Source organism: Pollicipes pollicipes, unplaced genomic scaffold (genome assembly GCF_011947565.3).
Source record: "Pollicipes pollicipes isolate AB1234 unplaced genomic scaffold, Ppol_2.1 Scaffold_4219;HRSCAF=4965_pilon_pilon_pilon, whole genome shotgun sequence".
NCBI lineage: Eukaryota > Metazoa > Arthropoda > Thecostraca > Pollicipedomorpha > Pollicipedidae > Pollicipes > Pollicipes pollicipes.
Genome location: NW_023596448.1, coordinates 30,704,365 through 30,731,451, shown reverse-complemented (window position 1 = coordinate 30,731,451; position 27,087 = coordinate 30,704,365). Strand labels below are relative to the sequence as shown.

Genomic DNA, 27,087 nt, shown 5'->3' with positions numbered 1-27,087 from the left:
TGACAGCCGCCAAGCACCGACAGCGTCGTGGTGAGTGCAGTAGCGTCGTGTGTACTGAGGCAGCGCTGGTTAGTCCAGCTTTTCTGGGTCTCACGACGGGCAAGAGACAACCCGAGGAATACGCCACCACTGGGATTGTTCGTCGCAGCGTGATCTGACAACGCATAGCTTGCAGGCAGGTAAAACGCAAAGCAAAACCGGTTCCTCTTAATGCTTGAGGTGAAAGTCGTACATAAATGTCTTGACACAATTTTTTCTCTCAATTTCTAAACCAAGCAAGAGCAAAAGCATAGGGTGAAAGACCCCGAACGCTCACTGCACAGCTTCCAAGCCCCTCCCAGCACTGCGAGGAAGGTGAAGGAGTCCGCATGGAGTTCCGGCTCGGTCGCCCGATCAGCTCCGGTCAACGACCCTCATCCAGCGGATCGCTGGTCAGCAGGTCACGACCAGCAGGTCAGCAGGTCACCACCACGTGTGAGGTCTCTCAGAACGCCCCGCCCTTGCGGGCGGCGAAGGGAAGGGACGGCACTCGCCGTCGCTCCAGCCGGTAGCCGAGGCCGAGGCGGAGGCACCGGCGCCGCGGCCGAGGCGCGCACAGCACGCGTGGTCTGAGCGGCCGGTGCCGCGTCACGTGGTCACGTCCGGTCGGTGGACAGCGGAGCACGTGACCGGCGGGTCAGGTCGGGCCGAACCGGACGCGGTGGCTTGCAATGTCTGTCACCGCCGCCGCCGCCGCCGCCGCCGCCGCCGCCGCCGCCGCCGCCGCCGCCGCCGCTGTCGCCGCCGCCGGGTGCGCTCCGCCGTTGGGGAGGCCCACGGTCGTCAGGTCGCGGCACTGCCCGGTGTCCGCCGCTCTTCACGAGGCCGTGGAAGGCTGACTGAGCCTCTGTCTGAAGACCACCGCTCCTCAGGAGCTCAGTGCGGGTCTCTGAACATACCGGCCCGCTCACAGCACCGTCTCGAGCTCCGCCACCTCCCGGGCCTCTGACCTCGGCCTGCAGACGGACGGCGACGTCACGACAGGGCGACGAAACAACGACAACATGACGACGAGGTGACGACGATGCGACGACAGCACGATGGCAGGATAACGACAACGTGACGACAGCAGGACGATGAAATAATGACAGCATAGCGGCGTGGTGTTGACATAACGACGATAAGATGACGACAATACGATACAAGACGACGTAGTGACGAGAGGATGACGACAGGATGACGAGAGTATGAAGACCACCGACGGCCGGCGTTAACCGACGCATATGTTAGAGCAGAAAAGTGCGGGACTAGGAGGCTGAGATTCTGGTTGGGTTGGAGGAGAGTGCGCTTGGCCTGGGACCCGTTACGGCACGCTACTAGACCTTGCTCGTGCAGAGTTGCAGCAAATGCACGTTGCGAGATTACGATGATAAAGGCATGTTGCAAGATGGTCAGGGTCAAGATCGCAGCATTCGAAACGACGAAAGAGACCGGACACGGATCACGCTACGCTAGAAACTAGATCACGCTAGAAACCGGACACGGATCACAGCATCAGCCCGGCAGAATAAATGCCGACATAATCTTGCAGTTTCTAGCTCGAACAGGGCCAGTCTTTATCTCGCTAAGATTATTTCACGGGTCAGCTGACCCGGGGTAACGCTATGCTTGTCATATAATGTTTAGCTTAAGCGGATAAATGCGCGCGCATGGCAACTTGGCTTCTAAAAAGCAGCGCAGGCAGACCCGAAGACCAGCAAGGTCCTCTACAAGACCGCGCGGCAGACCACACCCGCAGACCGGTGGTGAGCTAGTACCTCGAGTACAAGTAGGGCGCCCTTCCGCTGGGGTACAGGGGGGTACCCTGCCGCACTTGGCCGCCGTCCATGATGTCGTTAGGCCGAGCCCGGCCGGGCTCGGCGCCAGCGATGCTCAGGCCGTGGGAGCTGCACTGGTGCTCCAGCTCGGCCAGTCGCGCCTGGGCCAGCCGCAGTTCGTGTTTCACCCGCCAGAGGTGCGTGTCGCACGCCGGGTCCCGGCACCGGCGCAGCTGCTGCGGGGGGAAGGGTCGCGGTCAGGGTCAGGTCCGGGTCAGAAGCGGGGTCCGGGTCGGGGTGAAGGTCAGGTGTGGGGTCGGGGTCAGGGTCAGGGTCATGGTTAGGGACCGGGCCGGGGTGAGGATCAGGTGTGGGGTCGGGGTCAGGATCAGGGTCGGGGTCGGGGTCAGGGTCGGGGTCAGAGTCAAAAGCGGGACCAGAGTTAATAAGGCCAGGGTCGGGACCAAGGCCAGGGTCAAAGGCGGGGAAGGGGTCGGGGCCAGGGTCAGGGTCGGATCAGGGTCAGGATCTGGGTCAGGGGCAGGGGCAGGGTCTGGGTCAGTGCCAGGGTCGGGGTCAGAATCGAGGTCATGGTCAGCGCGGCGTCTGGAAGCCTGGGTTCGATTCCGGGCGTAACCAGTGATTGACAGTGTGGGGCAAACTCAAGTTGTCAGACGCTTTTCTTGACGGAATACCATTTTGCCAGTGTTGAGTAATGGGCCGAAGTTGATTACGCCGAGGTGAAACCGAGCTCAAGCTTAAATGGCACGTCATAGGTCATTCTCGTTATATCACCTTCGGTTGACCGCACTCCGTTGAGACCAAAGTCGGCTCATCCTAATCAGATGGTCTTGGCCGGGCAGATATTTGCCTCCTCGGCCTCCATGAGTAATAAGGTTATATAAGGTTATCAAATCCTAGTTCTTTGACCTTGTTAGCAAGTTATAATAAGCGCAATTAGAACACCAATGAGAAACGTTCAGAAGTGGGCATGTCACATTGTAGGCCATTCGAAGTATAATTTCGGTCCCTTCTAGCTGAAGCTCCTTTCGATTCACCGCCTGCGTAAGAGAGTTTGTCCAGCAATACTGCAGGTCGGGTATCACCTGCTGCTGGGAACCAATATGAGTTACAGAGCAACTCGTTCCTTAACCCGAAGCACGACGGTAAGGACAGGACTGACGACACTCATGCGAAGACAGTGAAAAACAATTTAAATTTTGTTATTCTGTACATAAAAGCTTGGATTTTTTTCAAACTGTGTGAAATATTTTCAGTGTCGTAATTTTTTACTTAACTTGTATTATATTATTTTTATTGTTATATAATCATATTATATCCATTATATTATTTTTGTTATGACATTAATAATAATTATAATTATATCAATGATAATTATAATGCTGATAATAAAATTTACCTGAGGCTATTATTATATTACATTTACTACTTCATATTAGTATATTCTATTACACATTATTATTGTTTGAATATAATGCAAGTGACAACAAGCACGGGCGGTGACCACTTCCCCTCCTGAGCCCCTTCCATCCTGACCGCGCCGGCGGCAAACCTTCATGGTGTTCTGCGCCTCCAGGACGACGCCGCGGAAGTTGAGGGAGCGACCCATGCTGAGCGAGACGAGGGAGCAGCAGCCGCCCACCTTGTCGACGCGGGCTAACCGCGGCCGGATGTACCTGGGGTACGGGTCAAGGTCATGCGCGGCAAAAAGCACAGCCAGGGCCGCACCAAGAGAGGCGCTGATGCTCAGGCGAACTCACCACAGAACTGCAGACGGAGATAGACATGGTGGTGGAATCTAACGCACATCTTTTTTACAAAGTCGGCAAAGGTTAAGACCACATTGGACCCAACACAGCCACAAATACCACTTTCAGGGACCAGTTCCAACAGCAGACGCCAAAAGTGGAGCACTCCTCAAACGGACGACCGGGCGGATGAACGACCCCTCATCTGTAGCTCACAGCCATAACAGACATTGTAGCTTATGCAACGAAACGACGTCCAGTTTTAGACTTGGAGCCCCTTCAGAGCCCGTTTGTTCGTAACCTGATCGAGAGCACGCGCCAGTCGCTGGATGACAGTGAGATCGGTCTCCGTCGGCAGCAGTGAGATCGGTCTCCGTCGGCAGCTCGTGACTATGGATGCCTAGCTCTCGGTTGCCGTCGGTCGACGCTTGGTGACAGCTCTGCCTGGTCATCCGGTACGCGGGAGTGACATTCTCCTCCGGGGAGCAGACGTTATTTAACGATAGCAATGGCGCCTCAGCACTTTCGCACTCACCTTCACATTCCGTTGCATTCTCGGTACGGATTTTCTGACCCCTCCCCGACCCTAATTGGGTCCTACTGATGTCTATCTTGAGCTGATTGGCTGCGCCTGCTTGGGACGCGTATGACGTGCATGGAGCGACCCCCCACCGGCACTAGTATGCCAGGGCAGCGCCACTTGGGGATTTGACGGTGACGACACGCGCGAGGCGGTTCTGGGTGGCCGGGGGGCGGCCGGCGCACGAGGCTGGTGAGCTCAGGCGACAAAGATTGTCTTCGGGGGGGATGTGTCGGTTCCGTTGGTTTTGAGTTCACAGGGGCCCGGAGAAGGGACGGCCGCCCCGATCTTATGCAAACATTCCGTGATAAGTTTCTTTATCGAGAGCCGGACCCCACGGTACCGAAATCCGCCCGATTTTCCAATTACCTTCACGACACTAAAGCCAGGAATTGCACGTCTTTTACATTAAAATTTTATTAAATTAACTTACATTACAGCACATTTTTACCAGGAAGCACTCAAGCCTCTCCGCCCAAGCCGCCACGTGCTCCCACAGATGCGCACGATCCCAGCATGCCCCCAGCCTTTCACCTGAAGTAGAGGAACTCGCAGCCGAGCAGAACGCCCGACAGCAGAATGCCGCAGCCGAGCAGCAGGAAGGTGGACAGGAACTGGTCCAGCGTCAGCGGGTTGCTGCTGCTCTTCTTCTGCTGGTTCGGCCGGCAGGCGCCCGTGAACCTGACGACGTGGTTCATGGTTCACAAAACATGGGGGAGGGGGGGACCGGAGTAGGAGTTTTGGCTTGCGACGGAGCTGTGACTGGGAACCGGGACGGGCTGGAGGACGGGGCTGTGACTGGGGACCGGAACAGGCTGGGGGACGGAGCTCTGGCTAAGGATCGGGACAGGCTGGGGATGGAGCTGTGACTGGGAACCGGGACGGGCTGGAGGACGGGGCTGTGACTGGGGACCGGGACGGGCTGGGGGACGGAGCTCTGGCTAAGGATCGGGACAGGCTGGGGATGGAGCTGTGACTGGGAACCGGGACGGGATGGAGGACGGAGCTGTGACTGGGAACCGGGACAGGCTGGAGGACGGAGCTGTGACTGGGGACCGGGACAGGCTGAGGGACAGAGCTATGGCTAGGGATCGGGACAGGCTGGGGATGGAGCTGTGACTGGGGATCGGGTCAGGCTGGAGGACAGAGCTGTGGCTAGGTGAGATGGGTGCAAGGCTGACGCCAGGGAAGAGATGAGAACTGAGCTGGGGAGCGCGCTCCATTCCCAGGCGATAGTAAATAGTTGGCTAGATTGTGCGGGAAACATATTTACTTCAGCATGATCCCCGAGGGCTCCAGGGGTGAGAAACACATGAGACACATCTGCGGTAGTCAATCCCCAGCTACACATGTCAGGACTGGACTGATTTGTGACGCGCGTGACAATGGTGATGAAAGGGAGGGTTCCTGTCAAGCACTGTATAACAGCGTTCGTGGCTAATTTGCGACACTTATGGTACCTTGCACGCTGTTTTCCCTCAGCACTGTAGTACCCATAGCCGGAGGCGCAACAAAAGAGGTCTTGGGACCCTTGGACCCCCTTCCTAAGACGCCCGAACAGACGATTTGGGTGCATTACATGCTTTTTAATTTCTTGATCGGGATAAAAAGATATATCAATTTCGATACCTGCATAAAAGCTCTGATTCCGCGACTGCCAATAGCTGAACGATCGCGCACCAAGAAAAACCGTAACCGTACAAAGGGACCGGTATGTTGCCAATATTTACTCCGTGATCTAGCAAAGGATCGCCATCGCCAATTTCAGCGTCATATCATCGACCCTGTTCAGACATTCGCTGGTAGAACGGTGCTTCGGCAGTGCGTCACCGATTAAACCAGGAAAATTAAATTCTGGTGCAACATATAAGGCCGAAAACCGCAAGCGAATGGGAGAAGATTAGGCCTCAGCGGACATAACTTTGATGTTCTACGTTTGGTAACCGATAACACGCAAAAAAGTGAAGGATTTACGTAGAATTACCATATCAACTACGTGCACACCTGACACGAGCAAACCACACCGCCATTTCTGGCCGCCGCTCCACTCACCAGAACCGATGAAGCCGTTCCAGATCCCCATTTTGTCTGTAGTTCATGATTCGCTCGTTGAACACGTCAATATATTTGCTGTTGCGTGGAAAGCCAACGCCGTACCCTGAGGAGGCAGCGAGCGTTGTCAGGCTAGCGTCGAATATTTCTGGGGGGGTGTTTGGACTGCGCCGCACATTTTGTCACCAAGCTGGGCTGGGATGCGCGACCAGGCCGACGCTGCATCAATTCGCTGTCACCGAACACTTGTTGCGGCTTGGGATGCACGTGCAATATTGGTAGCATGGAGATGGACACATGGAGTGATGCATGAACACTTCGTATGACTGAACATGACGCCGTGAGCGTACTGGACCTCACATCATTGTTATCACGTCCACACGCGCACGTGATTTGTACTATGGGCGTTGTTTCTAGACTGAGCCGCGGAAGGCAAGCGCAAATCAGCGATTGGAAGAAGAAACAGCAGCACCAACCACCCATCACTTGCACTTGCATCATTCACCTTTGAACTCGACTCGGTGAATTCCGCTCCAGACGTGCGCAGGACAAATAGGCTCATCACGATATTTATGTATATCAGTATTGCTTACTCGCCAAAAACGCGCTCAGTTGACGTGACATTCGCGTTATGCAGCATGGAGGGAATGGAAGAATCTCGGGACCGAATGAGGCGTCCGCTGCACATGACACCGGCCACGAACCCGCCGCAGGCTATATGCCGAAGTTGTACAGCTTCCTGACTCTGTGTCGTTCATTTGGGAAAGCCAAAACAGCACTTCGGCCAAGGACTGCCCCCGACAGAGCTTGTCGGCCCCTGGCTTATCGGTCTAGCGGTGTCGTATGCCGCTCTCAGGTTGTTGGCCCGAAGCTGCGAGTCCAGCAGCGACTAGAAATTCGGTCCCCTACCGCACGGTTTCACTCTCCAAATTGTTGCTGTTACCGATAGGTGGTGTATGGTGTCCATGCAAGTCATAGATCTTGGCCTTCTCCCTGTACGGTCCAGCGTGTTCTAACTGGTATTGAATTAACTCTCGAATCACTTTATTTTTCGATTTTATTGAAAGGCACAGTGCCTAACGCTGGGAAGCTGATTTCTCAGTGGATCGTAAAAAAGACACAGTGACGTCACAACGGTGCCCGCTGGGTGATCTGCTTGGGCCTGAGCACCGTGTTCAGCTGATTTATCAACAGCTCTCAATGACGGAAGCTAGACTCGGTGCTTAGTGTGTTGGAGAGAGAGAGAGAGAGAGAGAGAGAGAGAGAGAGAGAGAGAGAGAGAGAGAGAGAGAGAGAGAGAGAGAGAGAGAGAGAGAGTCTGAGAGAAAGAGAGAGAGGGAGAGAGTCTGAGAGAGAGAGTCTGAGAGAAAGAGAGAGAGGGAGGGAGTCTCAGAGAGAGAGAAAGAGAGAGAGAGAGAGAGAGAGAGAGAGAGAGAGAGAGAGAGAGAGAGAGAGAGAGAGAGAGAGAGAGCAGCATCGACCCAGTCAATCACCGCCACCGCCATGCGGCTGGCGGCGGGCGAGGGGGCCGCTAACGAGCACAAGGCCACTGGAAGATCGGTCTCACACCCACAAAAAAACACCGTCACTCGCCAACGAGCTGAGAAACATTAGCCTAACGAGGAGAGAGCTTGCAATGAGCAGCACAGAGATGTGGTTGACAGGCGCGACCTCGACAGTTTTCCGCCAGCGATATCCCCATTTCATTCCTAGGAAGTCCAGATTATTTCTGGACGACCTGGAATAACTTGAGTGCTTAACAAAGGCTATCGGGTGAATAGGGTCGCACAGCCCGAAATATTGTATGCATCCATTAATAATCAAAGAGCATTTCCTTTTGTTACCAACGCCTAACATGAATCCCACATTTCACCCCAAGCGCGCAAACACACCACGTAGCGCGCCACCCAGTCACATTCGGCGCTGGCGCGAGTTTCTGTCAGTCACGGACAGGTGAGAGGTCACGGAGGACGGCCCCGACCAGCCAGCGCCGACCCGGTGCTCACCCCCTGTACTGAACGTTCCAGGTGTTGGCAGCGCGTTGGCGCGCACGTCAAGCCCAGCACCGCTTGGGGAGGTGCTGGTGCCTCGCAGAGCGGCAAACCAAAGGTTTCATGTGGCCAGGGGCGGTGCCACCAATTGCTGGTAGGGGGACGAGATCACAAAACCAGCACAACACTTGAATAAAAGAAATTCGTGGGAAATCACGCGTTTTATAACCGGCGTTCGCGTGAATGAGCATTGCTATGCGAATTCCTCATGTGTCTTGAGCTGCAATCACAGCAAGGCATGGGGAGCGGGAACCAGGGATGGGAACAGGGCTCTGAGATCCACAAATTTCAAAAATTTAGCATTGACCCTTCAGGCGTTGATTGGAAAAAATAATCAAAATGGGTAACATCCGTTCGCCTTCCCAACGTGGACAGACGTGCGTTTTTCCGCCGGCGAATCTCGCAGCGTCGCAGCTTCTTCTCAACACTGCATATTACCTAAACCATTTGGTCATACAATGCATCGTTGTATGAGCGTGTTTATGTACAGTGGCGAAACTTTGGCAGGGTGATAGTTCATGCATTTTTACCGCGCAGATGCAGTGTGGTTTGGACGCCCGATTACAAAAGTTTTGCGTTTGCTTATAAAAAAAAAAATAACAGCAGAGAGTAAATCTGACCATTCATTCAGAAGGCAGGCGCTCTGACTGACTGAGCCATTGGAACGGACGGGCAATGAGAAGAAAGCGTATGCCATCTTGCACGGCCGTAGATTTCTGCGTTCTGAGGCTTCTGCAAAAACGCAACGGTGGAAGTGATGATAACACGTGATAGTCATTGACGGCGCGTACGAAAATAGCAGTCGTAACCGGAAAATAAAGATTATTGTATTGCAACATTTGCGTCACAATTCAATGCTGTTCTTCACTTTTCTTTAAGAAAAATGTTTAATACCCATAGACTGCAGGCACATGATAATCCAATCACCTCCCAAACCGGCTTTGAACTCAAGACACGGAAAATATTGAATGTGCTCGGAGCGTTATAAGGGAATATCGCTGAGCGGTCTTTTGGAGTCCTAGCACCATCGTACTAGTTAATTAAGGATATTACATTGTATCACGTGCACTACGGCTCAAGGTTAGTTTTCACTTTCCCATTTTAAAAAAATGGTATCCATAGACTGCAGCCAAATGACGACCTAATCACCTCCTAATCCGACTTGGAACTCCAGGCAAAGAAGACATTGAGTGTGCTTGTGCAGTATAGAAGGATAGGGCTGAACGGTCTTTTGGAGACCTGGAAACACCGCACTCGATTTGTAGCCATGTAATCCCACCGATTTGAGGTAACTGCATTATGGTAAAAATTGAAAATATGTACTCCTTTGTGGGAAGACCACATTTTGACCTGCGAGAAGGTCGCTAGAATAGGGGACTGTCAGCCCCTATCCGATGCCGGAGGGGAACGCGTTCCCACATCCTTCCACGATGGTGCCGCCTCTTATGTGGTACACTTCTTGCGAAATGTTGACGTGGACTCCCAGTCGCCCACTGACTTATTTAAACGCCAGGGAATTCGACGACAAAAAATACAAAATCTCAACATTACAACCTCAGGTTTTCTACCAAAATCTGAAAATGAGTGCGTAGGGTATTTTTAAGTCATAAGACAACTGTGTGATTCGTATACCTCTGAGTAACAGTCACCAAGTTAAAGCCTCGGCCATTATCGGGAGGTCATGATGCGATCCTTGGTTTGGTGGTTTATAACTTGTGGCTAGATGATCCAAATCTATTGAAATTACATATAAGAAAACTAACCACGATGTAGGGAAACCTTTGGCTATCTAAAATTGGTCATTTCTTAAATTGTTGAACCTATGACCCCAAATATATTACTGAACTATAACAACAATATTACTTAACCGTCAAAAAATTCGGCCGTATGCTCTTGTAATCACCACCTGAGTATTTACATACACCACGGAACTAGTTTATCACTTCATTATTTACATATGGTTGAGCTAAGCCTTACTCTCTGAACTATTTTTAACCCGAAAACAAGGTCACGTTGTGGGTAACGCAGAATTTATGCCAAACCTCGCCACCATTGTTACTACTGTATCTCTGCTGTACAAAACACACCATGGCGTACGTGCCATGGTGTGTCAACATGGCGCACATGCTGCCAAATAGATGCATGCCACCGGGGCTAGCAGAACCTGCGTTCTAATCAGAATTAATTTCGCAAATGACAGTGCAGCTCAATATGAAACTCACTCACTGTGTCAGTGAGGTTTCGGACTCAAGGACGCTAAAAACGTTCTTTAGACAAACGGATCCTGATCGCACAGAGTGCCTTTCAGTAACTGTCGGGCAAGCTCGTCAACCCGCTATCATTTATGTCTAGGTCTAGGCGCTCTGTGCAATCTCAAGTCACCGTCGATCTCTTTTGTGGAATCATCTAGTTCGCGTCTAGTTCCAAGATAGTTCAATGATAAGCATACATTATCAGTGATAATGCTATGCATCTAGCTCTGGTACGAGTAATGCGACCAGATCCGTGACGTCACCAAGCCCTCGGCGCCCGGGTTACATCCCCTGCCGCCCGGAGCGCCTCTCCAATCTGCGTCTATTTCTGAGCCACACGCGACGAAAGCGATCCGAGAGTTCCACGTGTTTGACGTCACCGGGTAGTGGAATGTCAATAAATGCAGGCTGCTTTCTGTCGGAGCAGAACCCACTGCTGACTATAATGAAATTAGGAATGAATATATCAAAGGAAAATGAAATAAAAAATACAATAAAAAATAAGGGTTGGGCAGAATGCGGTGGTCCTGGACCATTTAACCAATTCCAGCATTAACGGCCGTACACACACGCAAGGAATAGAACATCTCGGTTTAAACCACTTAATGTGGAGAGGTCCTTTGAACACGAATTTTTCTCAACAGACATATAGCCTGTTGTTAACAATTACAGTGCAAAAAACATCAAGTAGGTGAAAATTCAACCGAAGCGCAGTAATGGCTGCGTATTTTGCAAACGTGCGATCGTTTTATAATATCTTATCTTGGTCTGGACGGGGGGGGGGGGGGGGTCAGTTCCCACATAGCGTGGGGCGATCGAGCGCAGCATAAGTCTCTTACTTGGTTACTTACTCATACATTCTCCGGACAAACAGCTTCTTTATCTCATGAGATCCTTCTGCTTCATTTAAAAATTCCATCCCTAGCATTACAATGTTATCTTTCTAGGAAACATCTTCTAACGTAAACCGGACTCTCAAATCTCGCTCAGCTGTTTCCCTTGCTTGTGCCGCTTCGGTCGACACCGCACGTGAATTCTGCTCGCTGTACCTCGCGCTGGTGTGCAGACAGTGCAGAGCGGTCTGTTTTATAGTTTGTCAAGCATTGTGCACACTTTTTTAGCTGGCAACACAAACGCGGGTGTCTTTCACGACAATCTTGACATCTCTAGGGTTCAAGTGATCAAGTATGTCTTACCTCTGCAGCATGCTCACTTGGCTCTGAAACACGCTATCCTTTAGTTATCTTCATGCTGCTGTGTGCTGTGTATTTATCTTATTTTCCTTAAACGACTACGCCAGTAAGGGAAGCGCTGCTCTGTTGGCGATAAAAGGAAACAAACACAAACCCAGAGGAGTACGGCCTGCTGTTGAACTATATGGGGCTGGTCAGAGGGTAGAAACAGGGCAATCCCATTTTGCATTGCGCCGTGCCTGGGCCAAAAGGCGGGTTTCTGAATGGTAAAATTTGGACACGATTCGCATGCGTGTTCTGTTGGTTTTGTGCGTGCGGCGAGAGACTATGATCTGCGCAGAACAGCCCAGTGGCCGTTCCAAACTGCATCCACATATCGGTAACCATAGGTCGGAGTGACAAAAATCTGGCACTTATCGCTAGAGTGTTCTACGGGAAATGGCGTGGTGCCAGATGTCCGGACGCACGTTTCCCGTATCACATGCAAACAAGCGGTTAAGATGAATTTACCCGGTTGGACATTTTTCGCGTTTTATACCATATCTTGGCAGCCAGAGCAGGTGGACGCACGAATCCAGTTCCAACGCGTTGACCAACAACGCGATTCGCTTGGCCGGAGCGTCACATCGATGGTCCATCAATGGTCCAGATCGTCACATCGATGGCCCGGAGCGTCACATCGATGGCACAGGGCGTCAAATCGATGACCCGGAGCGTCACATCGATGGCCCGGAGCGTCACATCGATGGTCCATCAGTGGTCCAGAGCGTCACATCGATGTCCCGTAGCGTCACATCGATGGTCCGGAGCGGCACATCAATGGCCCGGAGCGTCCCATCGATGGCTCGGAGCGTCCCATCGATGGCCCATCAATGGTCCAGGGCGTCCCATCGATGGCCCAGGGCGTCACATCGATGGTCCGGAGCGTCACATCGATGACCCGGAGCATCACATCGATGGCCCATCAATGGTCCAGAGCGTCACATCGATGGCCCAGGGCGTCACATCGATGGTCCGGAGCGTCACATCGATGACCCGGAGCATCACATCGATGGCCCGGAGCGTCACATCAGTGGCCTGGGGCGCACATCGATGGTCCGGAGCGCCACATCGGTGGGAAAGTCACCTGATGTCATCGCTCCAGCTAAAACGATTTGGCCATTTGACCATTATCCTGGCAGATGTCTCAAGCGCAGCTGTTCGAGTTGCAGATGTTCTTAACAACGTACCACATGTCAGTGATGAGCGGCAGCATTAGAGGTGGGCTTAATGAGGTCCGACATGTAAGGGCCATCAGAAGTTGGGTGTAAGTCCGTTGGAAGTTCCCAGGCCACAACCGACCGCGTGGCGGCTGTGCAACAGGCATGTGAGCTTGCAACAATGCATGCAACCATCTGACGGACCACGCATGCGCACTCGCCAGTGCGTGCCGCGCCCGCGGTCTGCGGGAATAACGCGGGGCGTCACCAGTGGGGCCGGGTTCGATTCCCAGCACAGGCACACTCTTCGGCCTCATCGATCCGGAATGTTCAGCTGGTAATTGGTCATAGGAAGTGAAATTGGCCGATGACGACGATTTCGTAACGCTGTAATGTACGTATATCCTCCGCGGTGTTATCTGGCTGTAAAAATATCATCGGATAAACTGGAACAACGCTTTTGTCAGTGGGTTCAGCATGAACGCAATGAGCGTTCAACAGCGTAGAGCAGCCTGGCAGCTGTCCTCAATCCAACCTCCCTGCATGCAACCGGCTAAATAACTGCATCGGTCTTTCTTCCGTCTCAATGTTGGATACTGGATTTTAATCCACGCTAGCTTTTGTTCATCGAAGGAAATTGTTAATGTCGAAGACTCTTGTGATATAATCCACATCTGCAGGTTTTTGTCAATCTGTTCATGCATTGTGATAGGTGATAGCGCTATAGCAAGACAATGTTACGTAATATTTTTTGATTGAAATCGCACAGCATTAATGCATTTGTTTTGTATTTCATTAATTTATTTGTATTTGTTTTTCAGCGCCCTATTGTCTTCGTCGCATTGGTCGCTGCAAAAGCGTATGCTGTTGGCTCGTGGCTTCGAGGACTTAACAAGTCACCAATTTGTGAAAGTGCTCACCCCCCCTGCTCTGCCTGCGCCCGTGCCCTGACATGTTCACGAGAATTCTGCGAAACCGTCAGCCATCCAGCCGACCAACAATGACCCGACCCTGCCGAGGAGCGTTTGTTCAAACAGACCTCAGCAAACAACGTCCCATCGCACCCAATGCTAAACGCTGCTTTCATCTGTGGGTAAATTGCAAAGCCCATCCGCCAGCGCTGGCGTCTGCTGCCTGGCTAGGCTCCCCACAACAAACACGCTGTTCCCAGCCAATCCTATCTCATTTCCTAACCAGTCAAAGCTCCCCCTGCATTTCTGCTTTCCAACGGAAGCGTAGTTCCGTCAAGTTCTTCTATCACTCTACAACTTATTAGTTAAGTCATAGTATCAATACCGTCGGCGTTCAGGCAACACAGGTTACCAACCATGAGGTCTCCCCTACGGTTACCCCTGAGTTACCACCTCGGTAACGTCAATTTCTAAAATGGCTTCCAGGCCGTCATCATACTAAATCTTATGCAAAACCTTTATCTTTGTGATGCGCTTGGTGAGTGAGCACACTCCGCCATTTGTGCTCGTGCCATTGGTGTAATGCACTAGACCACACCACTCGTTTTTTCCAGAATGACTCAGTGGTGTCCACTCAATGTGTTGCTGGAATGGGGCCAGATCACATTACATATTTCTCAGCGGCGAAAAACATCACGCGTCTAAGAAATCGAAGCCACAACATGCATAATTTACCGACATCGAAACATCCCTATTCTATTCACTTGGGTGTTTGGACAGAAACGTATTGCGCTGAGGTTTCATGCACGTCTTCCCGTAGCAGAGAACACTGTTCATGGCTTCAGTATAAGGATAGATAGAAACTGACGTTGAACAGGTAAGGGTGGCACCCTTAAAATTCTGCCAATACGAAACACCTAACTGTGAGACTGGCTTCTCACAGAGTGTCGAACTAGGTCACACCTGACAAAACTATTTACCAGGTTTACTCGAAGATCGTTACTCGTCTATAACTAGGCATACCAGGCATGAGCATCAAGCCTATGTACTAGTGACGTTAGTCCAAGGTTCGGGTACTGAAAAGCGATGTAATCCAACTGGTTTTCCACCGGTGAGTAGAGAATGTGTTGCAGCTCTTTGAATGCACAAATTATTGAGGACCATGCAGTTTAATCCATGAAACATATATTTTATAAAGGAATAAGCTATGTTGTATCAGTTATGTACTGCAACTAAGCAACTAAGCAGTTTGCTGATTGCTGACGGCGCGAGTTCACGCACGAGGATGCAGCGCGGACTGAGTGAGGATCACTGCTTGTAGTCGTGGAGCTGAGTCTTACCAATGGAGGCAGGCGGTGAGAGACGGACCTCCTTCCTCCTCTCTCTCTCTCTCTCTCTCTCTCTCTCTCTCTCTCTCTTCTCATCTCTCTCTCTCTCTCTCTCTCTCTCTCGCTCTCTCTCTTCTCTTCTCTCTCTCTCTTCCTCTCCTCTATTCTCTCTCCTCCTCCTCTCTCTCTCCTCTCTCTCTCCTCTCTCTTCTCTCTCTCTCTCTCTCTCTCTCCTTCTCTCTCTCTCTCTCTCTCTCTCCTCTCTCTCTCTCTCTTCCTCTCTCTCTTTCTCTCTCTCTTCTCTCTCTCCTCTCTCTCTCTTCTCTCTCTTCCTCTCCTCTCTCTCTCTCTCTCTCTCTATCTCATCCTCCTCTATCCTCTCTCTCTTCTCCTCTCTCTCTCTCTCTCTCTCTCTCCTCTCTCTCTCCTCTCTCTCTCTCTCTCTCTCTCTCCACACCGAATGGAATTTCGCAATGAAATTTCGTCGGACCTATTATATTTAACGTTTTCGCCAACGAACTTCCCGCCTACCTTCCGCATGTCGTTTAGTATATTGTGCGTAGGGCACTCCTTGTCTGCACTTCGAAAAATCCAACCAGCCAGCTAGTCTTAAATAGGCAAGAAGGAATCTTGCTCACTGTTAATGCCGTTTTGACAGCCAACTCTCAAAATCAACGCACTCCGAAAACCCTCCTCCTTATTACCACACCCGATTGTATCTAAATTTTTCGCATCTTTTCGCCTAAACTTGCACAGTATTTCCTTCATCTCTTGTGAATATGCTGGATATCATAAGAAAGAGCAGCAAAACTTCGTTCTTCTGTGATCATATCAAATTCGGCACCATTTGGCCCTGGACGTCCACAAGCTCCTTGTCCAACATCGCGCGTTTCTACATGTTCCTACGCTGTCCCTCTGTTTGGGATGGGGCCGAGGCGTACCACCTCGACCGGCTGCAGAAGGCCCTCAGCTCTCGACCCGCTGCAGAAGGCCATCAGCTCTGGGGCCAGGGGGCTCCTCATCACGACCGCGTCACCTCGACCGTAGAGGAGTTCGGATACCGCCGAATGCAGGCTCTGGTCACCTTCCGGGACAGCATCGGCACCTACATGCCTCTAATCCACCCGCGGCACCCCGAGCGACCTGAGCCCTGTTTACCCGGTATCCCGGCATAATGACTCCAAGCGTGCCGCTCGCGCGTCGGCGGCGGGTGTGTTGGAGCCTCTGGCTTTCCGTTCTCGCTCCACGGGGCGTGTGTTCTCACACCGCGCGGGCCTTATCGCAATAGGGCCTGCTTCCAGCCCGGATACGGTCCGCCACCCTGCAGAAATCTCATATGACCTGCTTGTGACGGCTGAGTATATGCGTTTCACAAATTTAACAATCTTTAAATTCTTGTGTATGTCCACATGGTGCATAGTGCTTCGCTTTGTATTTTACCTCTCCCTTTGTACATGGCTGAGATTTTCCGACAACCGCACCGTGGAATGATTCTTAATCAAACGAAACTGAATGTGCATAATACATAACAGAAGTTGAAGCTATTTTGTGATCGACGATGGCCTTCAGCAGACGCCTAAATGGTGCCTTCATTCCAGGCTGTAACTCGACCTGTCACGACATACCACTGACCTGCCATGGTGTACCACTGACCTGTCATGGCGTACCACTGACCTGCCATGGTGTACCACTGACATGTCATGGCGTACCACTGACCTGCTATGGTGTACCACTGACCTGTTATGGCGTACCGCTGGCCTTCCATGGTTTAGCACTGACCTGCCACGACATACCACTGACCTGCCACGGTGTGTCGCTGACCTGTCATGGCGTACCGCTGGCCTGCCAGGTCTACCACTGACCTGTCATGACATACCACTGACCTGCCATGGCGTGTCACTGACCTCTCATGACATACCACTGACCTGTCATGGCGTACCACTGGCCTGCCATGGCTTACCACTGACCTGTCATGACACACCACTGGCCTGTCATGGCCTACCACTGACCTGTCATGGCGTACCACTGCCCGACCGTCAGCAGGCGACACTCGTCGTCCTGCCCGCTGTGGTATTCCAGCACGGTGGAGTCATAAATGAAGGCGTCCAGTTCACTGCAGCACACGCACGCGGAGGCGTGTTATCCACCGTCATGGTAGGCGTCAGAGCAAAAGTTGGGGAAGGGATTGGGTATGCAAAACAAGGTGTCTAACCTCGTTTCTCCCAACGTGAGAAGGCACTCCTACTCTCAACAAAGTTTGTTTTTAATCGGCAATAAATTCCATTCACCTGAATTATCGATAACTTTGCGCTTTGCCCCCAACGGTACCATTAGGGGATAGAACACTGCCGTAATGAAAACTACCATCAGAGGGTACTTGTTTCCCTCTAGAGCCGTGTTAAGGCAAGCTCTTTGAAGAAATAACTGTCACACTGTCAAGGAAAACCGAAGGAAAAAATTGAATATGCTGTGTGTGTCAGGATAGTACGTCACAACTCTTCACGCATCAGCATCAGCATCACCACCAACCCTTTACCTTCTATGCCAATACCAATTACAACATTCAGCTTCCATCACTACGACCCACATCACCACCACTACCGCCATAATCATTATCACTATGAACATCATCAGCATCGGCATCAGCGTCAGCATCATCAACATCAGCATCGACATCGACATCACCATACTAGCATCAGCACGTAAGCATTGGCATATAAGCATCAGCATATAAGCATCATCATATCACGTCATCATAAGCATGTAAGCGTCAGCAGCAGCACAAGCATCAGCATAATCGAGGACACCTAGTCTCACCCGCGCTTCACTGCCTTGATGCCCTCCACGACGCTGCTCTTGTTGAACTTGAGCATGTAATGGTGCATCTCTGGGAAGTTCTGCTTGAGGAGGGCATCCGTGTTGCCGTGCAGTACGGTGCCGAACCGGAAGTGGGGGTCCTTCCAGCGCGGGTCCCGCAGCTGGCGACGCACCAGGGGGGGGGGGGGGGGGGGTAAGAAATGGGACGCGACGAGACGGAAGGCGCTTAGCGGCGCGTGATTGATGAGAGCTTTATGTACTTTTAATAGCGCTGCCATGGCCGTTGTGTGCTTGGGTCAGTGTCAACGTCAGTGCGCAGACTAATCTGGCGCCAAAAATTGTTTTGCTGCTGTAGATTCTGAACGGCTCATTACCGCGTTTACTTCGTTGCTGGAGCATTGCACAGACACACGCCAGCACTGTGTTGGTGACAAATGCATCGAAAAATAGATAAATGGGCGCAGACATTTGTCATACATTAGCGACATGACACGCCTGGACATCCACACGTGCGACGGCAGCGTGCAAATCATGTGTCAAATACGATCAGAGGTTCGCCACCCGCTTAGTCTGCTCTCGGGCGTAAACTTGGAGTGATAATGAGAGACCTTTAAAGTTTGGCCGGGGCTTTGGTCGGGTTATCGTCACCGTCGGCGCCTCTCGACGAGGATCACCAGTGAACCGCGGCCTTAACTGAATGTGGTGCGCTGGCGACTGCTGTTTCCCACACCTTTGAACCCTGGGCAGCGCCTCTCATGGTCTTGGGAGTACAGTAGAACTGCGCCTGAAGTCTGAGTCGGGCAATGTTCGACTCAGACATGCAGCCTGCGCGCGGCTTCACGGCGACGACGCGGTGACCCCTCCCGACCCGCAAAAAGTTCTGCCTCTGCCGGGCAGTGAACCGTTGACGACGCCGCGAGACAGACGCGGGTGAGGCACGTGCCCCGCACGCCGAGAGCTCCGGCCGACGACAGCTGGTTTTTGCGGGCCGATGAGGAGACAGCGCAGTCAGGACTCGTCGATCGTTCGGGGGGGGGGGGGGGGGGAGGGAGGGGCAGCGCCGGGAATGTGAGCGCCAAGGAGGTGCCGAGCCAAACATGTGATGGTGGCCTCATGATTGGCACTGATATCTCTGGGCCGTGACCCTGGAGTCTGTGCGGGGTTGTATCTGCAGATCCGCAAGTAGACAGGTAGCTTCTGCCTTCTGCTCGAGCAGTTATAAGCGTTGGTAAGCGACCGGGATTGATGCCTCAGTGGACGATTGAAACGGAGGCACGCCCTCGATCCTGCACTGGACACGTCTAATCTTGTTATTCCCAATCACACGTACTCGAGCACGCCCAAACCATAAACACCTATGGGTGCTGCATGACCCCTGGCAGTCGATGCGGCTGAAAAAATTCAATCATAATCTTTTCCCATAAGCCACAGCCGTTATCGTCGTAGAGCGAGTTCGTTGAGACGTCGTGGTTCTAAACGCAAGAGTGTGAGGTTAGGTTAATGACACAGCTGGACCTGAATGTTTATTTAACGTGGGCCGTGCTCAAGCGAGGGGATCTTGCCACCAATCATCGGGGTGGGCAGAAGCGGATTCGGGTTTTTCGATCGGGGGATATTTTTCATGGACTGTTGTGGAGGGAGGGGGCGTTTGGTTTGTGAGGACATGTTTGGCCATTCCTGGGAAAAAATCGTTCGTTTTTTTCTAAAGGCAGAACTCGTCAGCTGCTTCCATATAAACTTAGCAGTAACCAAATGATGCGTGTTTTTTAATCCTCCAGATGTTTTGATAATGCTCAATTAAACAGCGTCACCGGTTATAAATAAACGAGAATAGAACTCATTTTGCCACTACAAAACAGTCAGTCTTCACAAACGCGTATCTTTTTATTAGGTTTCCTTCGGAGTCCCGTGTTGGGTGCACTAACACTGTCAATTGCCTTTCCATCCTTCCTATCTTCCACCGTCTACTGCTATGTCATGAGTCGGGAGATTATATCCTCCGGCATTACAAACAACAAATGAATACCCAAACCCAGAAGCGGCGAGAGAAGCAAGTGCCCATTTTCAGCGTATAATCACGTAAACATTTTACAGGGGTTCCTTTTCCGAAGACGACGCTCATCCAAAACAGTCGTTCGTCAGTGCTATTTCAATTTATATGAACGCTCTTTATGGGAAGAGTGATCGCTTTCACCACAGATGTTTGCCTGCTTTCCACGTCAGTCGGACGCCTTGTGCCTGCTGATTAACACATTTTGGCGTTGACAAACCCGCTGACGCTCGCGAGTGCGCCACTTTACAAAAGAGCGGCAATTCTCGTAGCGAAATATGCTCGATGCCACATGATTATCGTTTATGGAAAGAAGACCCTCCGCGCGCCAATGCATCGGTTCTGTCTCCGATGACGATCGGTGTACACGGGCGTCATCTTATGAACGCTGCGCCTAAATATGATCAAATTTTATCCCTAGCTTTCGGCAAGGGGCGCATATTACGAGGAGCAAGTTTTTATCAACAACCCTGCTCAAGATCGCCGAGACGACACCTTAATCCTGCTGAACGCCAGTTTTCCTCGCAAGATATTTCAACAACGCAAGGAACTTTTAATATCATCATAATGACAGAAATATTACCTACATTTAATAATAACCACAGTTTCAACAACTTGCAGAGGAGACCGCACCTCGTCTGTACCGCGTCGCATTGGCGTTTTCAGATCAAAGGTGCACCTATTCATAACTACAGGGCGCCCGTTTTTCGTCACGATGGCGCTAAGTTCCGCCACAGCTCAGAGCGCCTCTTCTTCGCGATCAAAGGTGGGGGCACATGCCCCTTACGCCCCCTCTGTATCCGCCCCTATGGGAAAGGAGGGGAAAAGAGAGCTTTCCGTTTTCAACCACTTCACTTGTACAGCGAACTGTGTCCAGCCCGTGCCTGCTACTGACCCGTTCGTCGTCGATGCCGTCGAGGTTGTAGTACTCCTCGCGCGTGATCATGAACGCTGCTAAGTTGGCGGTGTAGATGGCGAGGAAGATAAGCGCAAACAGCGCCCAGACGTTGGCCATGAACCTGCGGCAAGATGGCGTCCATTGTCAAACAGGATATGATCACGAAATATTTCTGAAAATGAGAGCGTTCTCACTGATGTCAGTAATGGACCTGCAACTAGTTCAAAAGCAACAGCAGATCCCTCATCGGATTTGGTCGACGAACCTATTGATACGGGTAGCACGCAATGCGGATGATTTCGGCAGTGAAAGCTCCAAGTAACGTAAGCGGTAAACTTTTCATCCTCGATGTGTGTATTCACATGCTGACGAGGCCGTCAAGCCCCGAGGTCAAGATCGTCTATGAAAGATCGGTCCACTCAGTCCGTGTTCTTGACCCAGTCAGTTTGATGACACGCTGCCATGCGACATCGAAACACCAGTGAAAAGATTGGATATTTTGCGGCGTTTGGCGCGACACGGATGCACAACAAATGATTTCCAGTTAGTACATCCGATTGTTAATATCCTCGCTGATCCGCGGGACGTGAGAAAGTCCTACGGCTGGGCACCCGGGTGATGGCGGCCGGCAGCCTGTTTCTGATGCCGCGGTGCGATAGGACAAGGGCTGCTGCGTGTTCGAGCGACAAGACCTGCCAGCTGCAGCTTTTCAGCAGCGTGATGCGTAGTTTCTTTCTGAGATACACACCAGCATCTATGACGGACGTCTAAGAGGGCTTTGACGTCAGGTGGGCGCTGTCCACCTGGCGTCTACTGGACTGTCCACTGGGCATTCGTGATCATGGAGGGTCCGAACACTTGAAGGTAGTCTCATCGGCGCACCACGCCATTCATCCTATGCCATTCTATCTAAACAACGACTGGCGTCTTGCGCTCACATGATCTCAACGTGATGACTAATCTCAGGGCAAAACTTGTACAAATTTGGCATGAAATGATCGCAAAATTATGGAGAGAGAAGAGGATGGCGTTACGTTTATGGCCTGCCATAGACGAGCGGGACTGCCCGGTCAACGACTAGCCCAGGACTTAACCCAGGGCCTTCGCGGACCAACACGGTAAGATGAGGAAACCTGACGAAGTGATATGAAAAACGGATGGATTTTTAGAGATCTTGGTTCTTCTTCAATGCTGGTGAAGATCGTTTGATGCCGATTCATTTCAAATCCGTTGTCTTTGAACGAATTTGGGAATTGGATGCTAAATCCCTCAGCAGATAGATCTATCAGTAGGAGCTTTTTTAGGACGACAGCCTCAATGGCATCAGACGGAGACTGTTACAAGAACCCATTGTCACCGGCATGGGAAAGACACTGTCCGAGAAGAAAGAAGGGGAAGAAGGGGAAAAGACCGTTGATGAAGGGAAAGAAGGGGAACGGCCCAACCATGTGCCCTGAGCAACCTGTAAGTCGGCAGGAGGGCCAAGGAACCACCACACAAAATCTGCTTCAGGTCTGCTAAAGAGCTCTGTAGCCAATCCGAGTAGATATCATAACATTTTTAGCATGTCCGGAAGGGCGCCATGACCGACGTCGTGAACACTTCACTTAAATCAAGTGTCGTCGACGATATGATACGACCTTAAGCTTTTGACAACCATCCGACGGAGGCGATCAAGGCGGCCTCCGTGGAGCGACGACGTTGACAGGTCTATTACACTGAAGACGGTATGTTTTTGTAAAAAAGGTGAGACATGGGCAACAGGGAAACGACTTTCTCGGCGTTTTCGGCAACACGGGCAGGACGGAGCCGGCCGCAAATCGTTCGCATCGCATCTCCCGCCGACTTCGTGAAGCAGCGCGACGAGAACTTTGTTCTAGACCATGATTGACACACAGGTGAAGATGGAGCCGTTGATGACATGGCAGAGAGGAGGACCGATCGATGCGCAAGAGCGTCGTGGCTTACCTCTCCTCTCACGCCATCGCCACACCCCGCGGCCGCATGGCTCCGCAGCGGCTACGCAATCGCGCAGAGACGCCGCGCGTGGCGCCGAAGCGCGACGCAATCCAGTCACGCTCTCTCAGCGTCCCATCCAATCAGCGCCGGCGCTGATCGCATCGGCGCGGCGCGGCCCGTCACCGCCCGGCACCGGTGAGCGCGAGACTCGATTGCGACCTGCACCAACAGGGCGGCGCGGCCCGTCACCGCCCGGCACCGGTGAGCGCGAGACTCGATTGCGACCTGCACCAACAGGGCGGCGCGGCGCCGTTGCCGGAGCGCCGGCTGCCCGGCCGTCGCGCGTTCGCGCCCCGCGAGCGGTGCGTGACTGGTGCGTGACGCTTGGTTGTGGGCGGGCCGGCGCCGGCCGGCAGATCTTGTCATGACGCTCCGCGATGCGCGCAGATGCGTCGGTGCTCCGTGGGTAAAATGCCGAAGCGAGCGCGGGCCGCTGAAGCACGCCCCTTGACGGGGCCAGGATCTTAACCGGAAGCTATGAGCCGTCACAAGCAAGGATCTTAATCACAAGCCACGATCGGCCTCGCTTCCAAAGCCGTCACTGCCCGGTGTTTGATCACATTTCTTGCATGCCAGCAAACAAAGGTAGCCAACGCGCTGCTCACCTGGCCGTGTACCCTCGGGGCACGTCCAGCTCCACAGCGGCCTGAAACAGGATGGCCCAGACCATCCAGAGCGTCCGGAACAGCGAGAACTTGTAGTCGGACGGTGGCGCCATCTGTCCGGTCAAGGTCATACGTCTGAGCCAGGCGAGGTCACGGTCACGCCCGTCAATTGAGCCGGAGCAAGGTCAATTGTATTTGCCCAGACACTTCAAGTAGCGTACACCCAATAACGTCGATTTATCCAAAACAAGTGCTTCAGTGTTTTTTTTCAGCCAAAGCATCGTGAATAATGCCACACATAAATAATAACACACAAATAATTCACATACGTCAGCTAGCCGACAAAATGCACATAAATAGTAACACAATATGTGTGAAACTAATATAATTCTCGGCAAAGGCGCCTCGCCACACATAGCACAGCAGAAACAATTGATGCCAGTCAACTGCGTTGCTTGATCAGGAGAGTTGATATTGAACTCAACCCTGTATTACGGATGAACTAGGGAGCCGTATCCCATTGCCAGCTCGGCTTATGCTACTAACACCAGCCTATGCCAGCCATTTCTCTCAAATGGCCGCCATTTAGCCAATAACTGGGGACATCACATTGCATAAAAGGCTGCTGTTGGGAAGGGGTAGGCTTTGATAGCGCCTGATTGGCAAGGCGTTATCATAACATGGTTCCTGCCACTGATTTATAGAAAACATCGAAGCCACGCGAGCATACACAAGTCGATACTCCTGCTAGTCGGTACTTATGGAAAATATCGCAGTCACTTGAGGACACACAGGCCGGTACCACCTGCCGCTATAACACTATGGTATGAGAAACGCAGACCTATTTCAATATTTAGTCACGTCTAATCTGGAGCATTAGCAGCGTCGACTGCAATAAAAATGTAGATTGGACACAAATTTATTCCGCAGTTATTTTTGATGGCACTTATTTAAATTTGGATCGTTAGGGTTTGATGAGACCTTCCAAAGCAGCACGCCTTGCTGGAAGCCTGCGGGCTAACAAGATTGGGGTTCGTAAGCAGTTTAACAATATTAGAGCGGAAATTGCGTGCGTCATCAGCAGAAAAACGACCATTGACGTCACTCACTATTTGAGAACACGGCGAACGCCGACCACAAAGGAGCAGCAAGTTTGAGTGAGTGTGATTGGCGCAGAAGATGTCTTCAAGAGCGGCTGACAAATGACGACTAAATTATTTCCCAAGTATTTTGCTTGAGAGGTTGTTGTGGCCGTCGGCAAACCTCACGCACTATATAGATAGCCTTGCGAATGAAAACCCCGGCTTTGTCAAGTGTTTACAGTCACTCTCCAGCGGGTAAATTACTCATGAAGAGGCTGAAGAGCAACGCCCAGTGGACTAGCTGCAGCAAGTATCCAGACATTCAAGCCATTTTTGCCGGCAATATGCACGCCAAGACCGCACAAGCAAAGTAAAATGCCAGCTGGTGACAGACATACATGGTGACGTCATCACTGCCTCCCGCCACCTGTGGTATTCTTACACATATGCCTGGGTTCCACCCGGGCTCTTAATCGACTGTAGCAATAACCAGGCACATACTAAATTCAGTGGCTCCCATCTCTCGTCGTCAAACCACACCAACATGCTAAAACCCGGACGTTTGTCATGTTCTCGTAGCGTTCCACAGCCCGGGCACTAGTCCGAGCCTGGAAGATGGAAGCAGATGGCATCTGTAGCTTGCCAATCGCGGTAGTCAAATGGCCCATCAAGACGCGAGAGAGCCGTGATGAATATCGCTTAGCTGAACGGCACGTGACCGGCACAGAGCGGGGCAGGAGCACGCTACAGAGCGGGGCAGGAGCACGCTACAGAGCGGGGCAGGAGCACACTACAGAGCGGAGCAGGAGCACACTACAGAGCGGAACAGGAGCACGCTACAGAGCGGGGCAGGAGCACGCTACAGAGCGGAACAGGAGCACGCTACAGAGCGGGGCAGGAGCACGCTACAGAGCGGAGCAGGAGCACACTACAGAGCGGGGCAGGAGCACACTACAGAGCGGAACAGGAGCACGCTACAGAGCGGGGCAGGAGCACGCTACAGAGCGGGGCAGGAGCACGCTACAGAGCGGAACAGGAGCACGCTACAGAGCGGGGCAGGAGCACGCTACAGAGCGGGCAGGATCACGCTACAGAGCGGGGCAGGAGCACACTACAGAGCAGGGCAGGAGCACGCTACAGAGCGGGGCAGGAGCACGCTACAGAGCGGAGCAGGAGCACACTACAGAGCGGGGCAGGAGCACGCTACAGAGCGGAACAGGAGCACACTACAGAGCGGAACAGGAGCACACTACAGTGCGGGGCAGGAGCACGCCACAGAGCGGGGCAGGAGCACACTACAGAGCGGGGCAGGAGCACATTACATTGCGGGGCAGGAGCACGCTACAGAGCGGGGCAGGAGCACGCTACAGAGCGGGACAGGAGCACGCTACAGAGCGGAGCAGGAGCACACTACAGAGCGGAGCAGGAGCACATTACAGAGCGGGCAGGAGCACATGACAGAGCGCGGCAGGAGCACACCACAGAGCGGGACAGGAGCACGCTACAGAGCGGAGCAGGAGCACATTACAGAGTGGGGCAGGAACACGCTACAGAGCGGGGCAGGAGCACGCTACAGAGCGGCCAGGAGCACGTTACGGCGCGGTGCGGGAATACGCTACAGAACGGGACAGGAACACGCTACAGAACGGGACAGGAACACGCTACAGAACGGGACTGGAGCTGCTGCTGGTGTACTGTCAGTGTAAAGGCAAGCACTTTCAACCCGGAAGATCTAGTTATCAAAAGTTTAATGGCGCTCGACTGAACTTAAAACCTTAAATTGCCCAGATCTTAAGATAAATTTAGTTTTAACACTTTGATTGCATGGATTTGTGTTATCGAGGCCCACGCTAATTAGAGCTTGTTGTGTGAGCCTGCACTACTCCCTGGTCGTGAAACTCCAATTAAACGGCAGGATTCTAGGACGAGAGTTTAACGAGCGGCAGGGGTCGCTCGGTGGCTTATGGTTAATCATTGTAACTTTTACACAAGTTCAGTGGTTGTGGTTGTTCTGAGACAGACTGACTCACGGCAGCGGCCGAGCCAGCGAAAGGGCGTCCTGCAGCGCCGAAACGAGGAGGACCAGCACTGCCCAGCACCACAACGTGACATCGCAGGCCCGCCTGGGATCGCACCGCAATCGCCGCTTCATCCGCCCCATGACGGCGTCAGGGGCGCGGGCGTCACGCGCGACCCTCTTCCGTGACCCCGGGTCAGCGGAGGCCCACCCCGCCCCGGCTGGGTCACACACCAGCAGGCAGACCACCCCGCACGCCACCGAGACAGCCTGACCCCTGACCCGACTCCAGCGTTATCACCCCGCACGCCGCTGAGACAGACATCGTCGGCGCGGGGATAACGCTGGAGTCGGGTCAGGGGTCAGGCGTCAGCCAGCTGTCCGGGTAGCAGCTACCACTACGTGGCCCGGCAGTTACTCTTGTCGCCGGCGACGCACGGCAATTAGATTATGAACGCTGCGTGCAGC

The 27,087-nt window shown here is 52.5% G+C and overlaps 1 protein-coding gene across 6 annotated transcripts in view; it reads right to left on the bottom strand.

Annotated features, from left to right (window-relative positions):
• Positions 1–783: 783 nt before the first annotated feature.
• Nmdar2 (glutamate ionotropic receptor NMDA type subunit 2) overlaps positions 784–27,087 on the bottom strand; it is a 131,735-nt gene continuing 105,431 nt past the window's right edge. For all 6 annotated transcript variants that reach the window (XM_037218163.1, XM_037218166.1, XM_037218165.1 and 3 more), the window contains 9 exons: positions 23,521–23,633; positions 20,894–21,017; positions 17,949–18,109; positions 17,141–17,244; positions 6,198–6,303; positions 4,680–4,826; positions 3,370–3,493; positions 1,797–2,032; positions 784–995 (listed from right to left, as the gene is read on the bottom strand). In XM_037218163.1, coding sequence (XP_037074058.1) covers positions 947–995; positions 1,797–2,032; positions 3,370–3,493; positions 4,680–4,826; positions 6,198–6,303; positions 17,141–17,244; positions 17,949–18,109; positions 20,894–21,017; positions 23,521–23,633 — 1,164 coding nt within the window. In that variant the 3' untranslated portion in view covers positions 784–946. The remainder of the gene's footprint in view (positions 996–1,796; positions 2,033–3,369; positions 3,494–4,679; positions 4,827–6,197; positions 6,304–17,140; positions 17,245–17,948; positions 18,110–20,893; positions 21,018–23,520; positions 23,634–27,087) is intronic.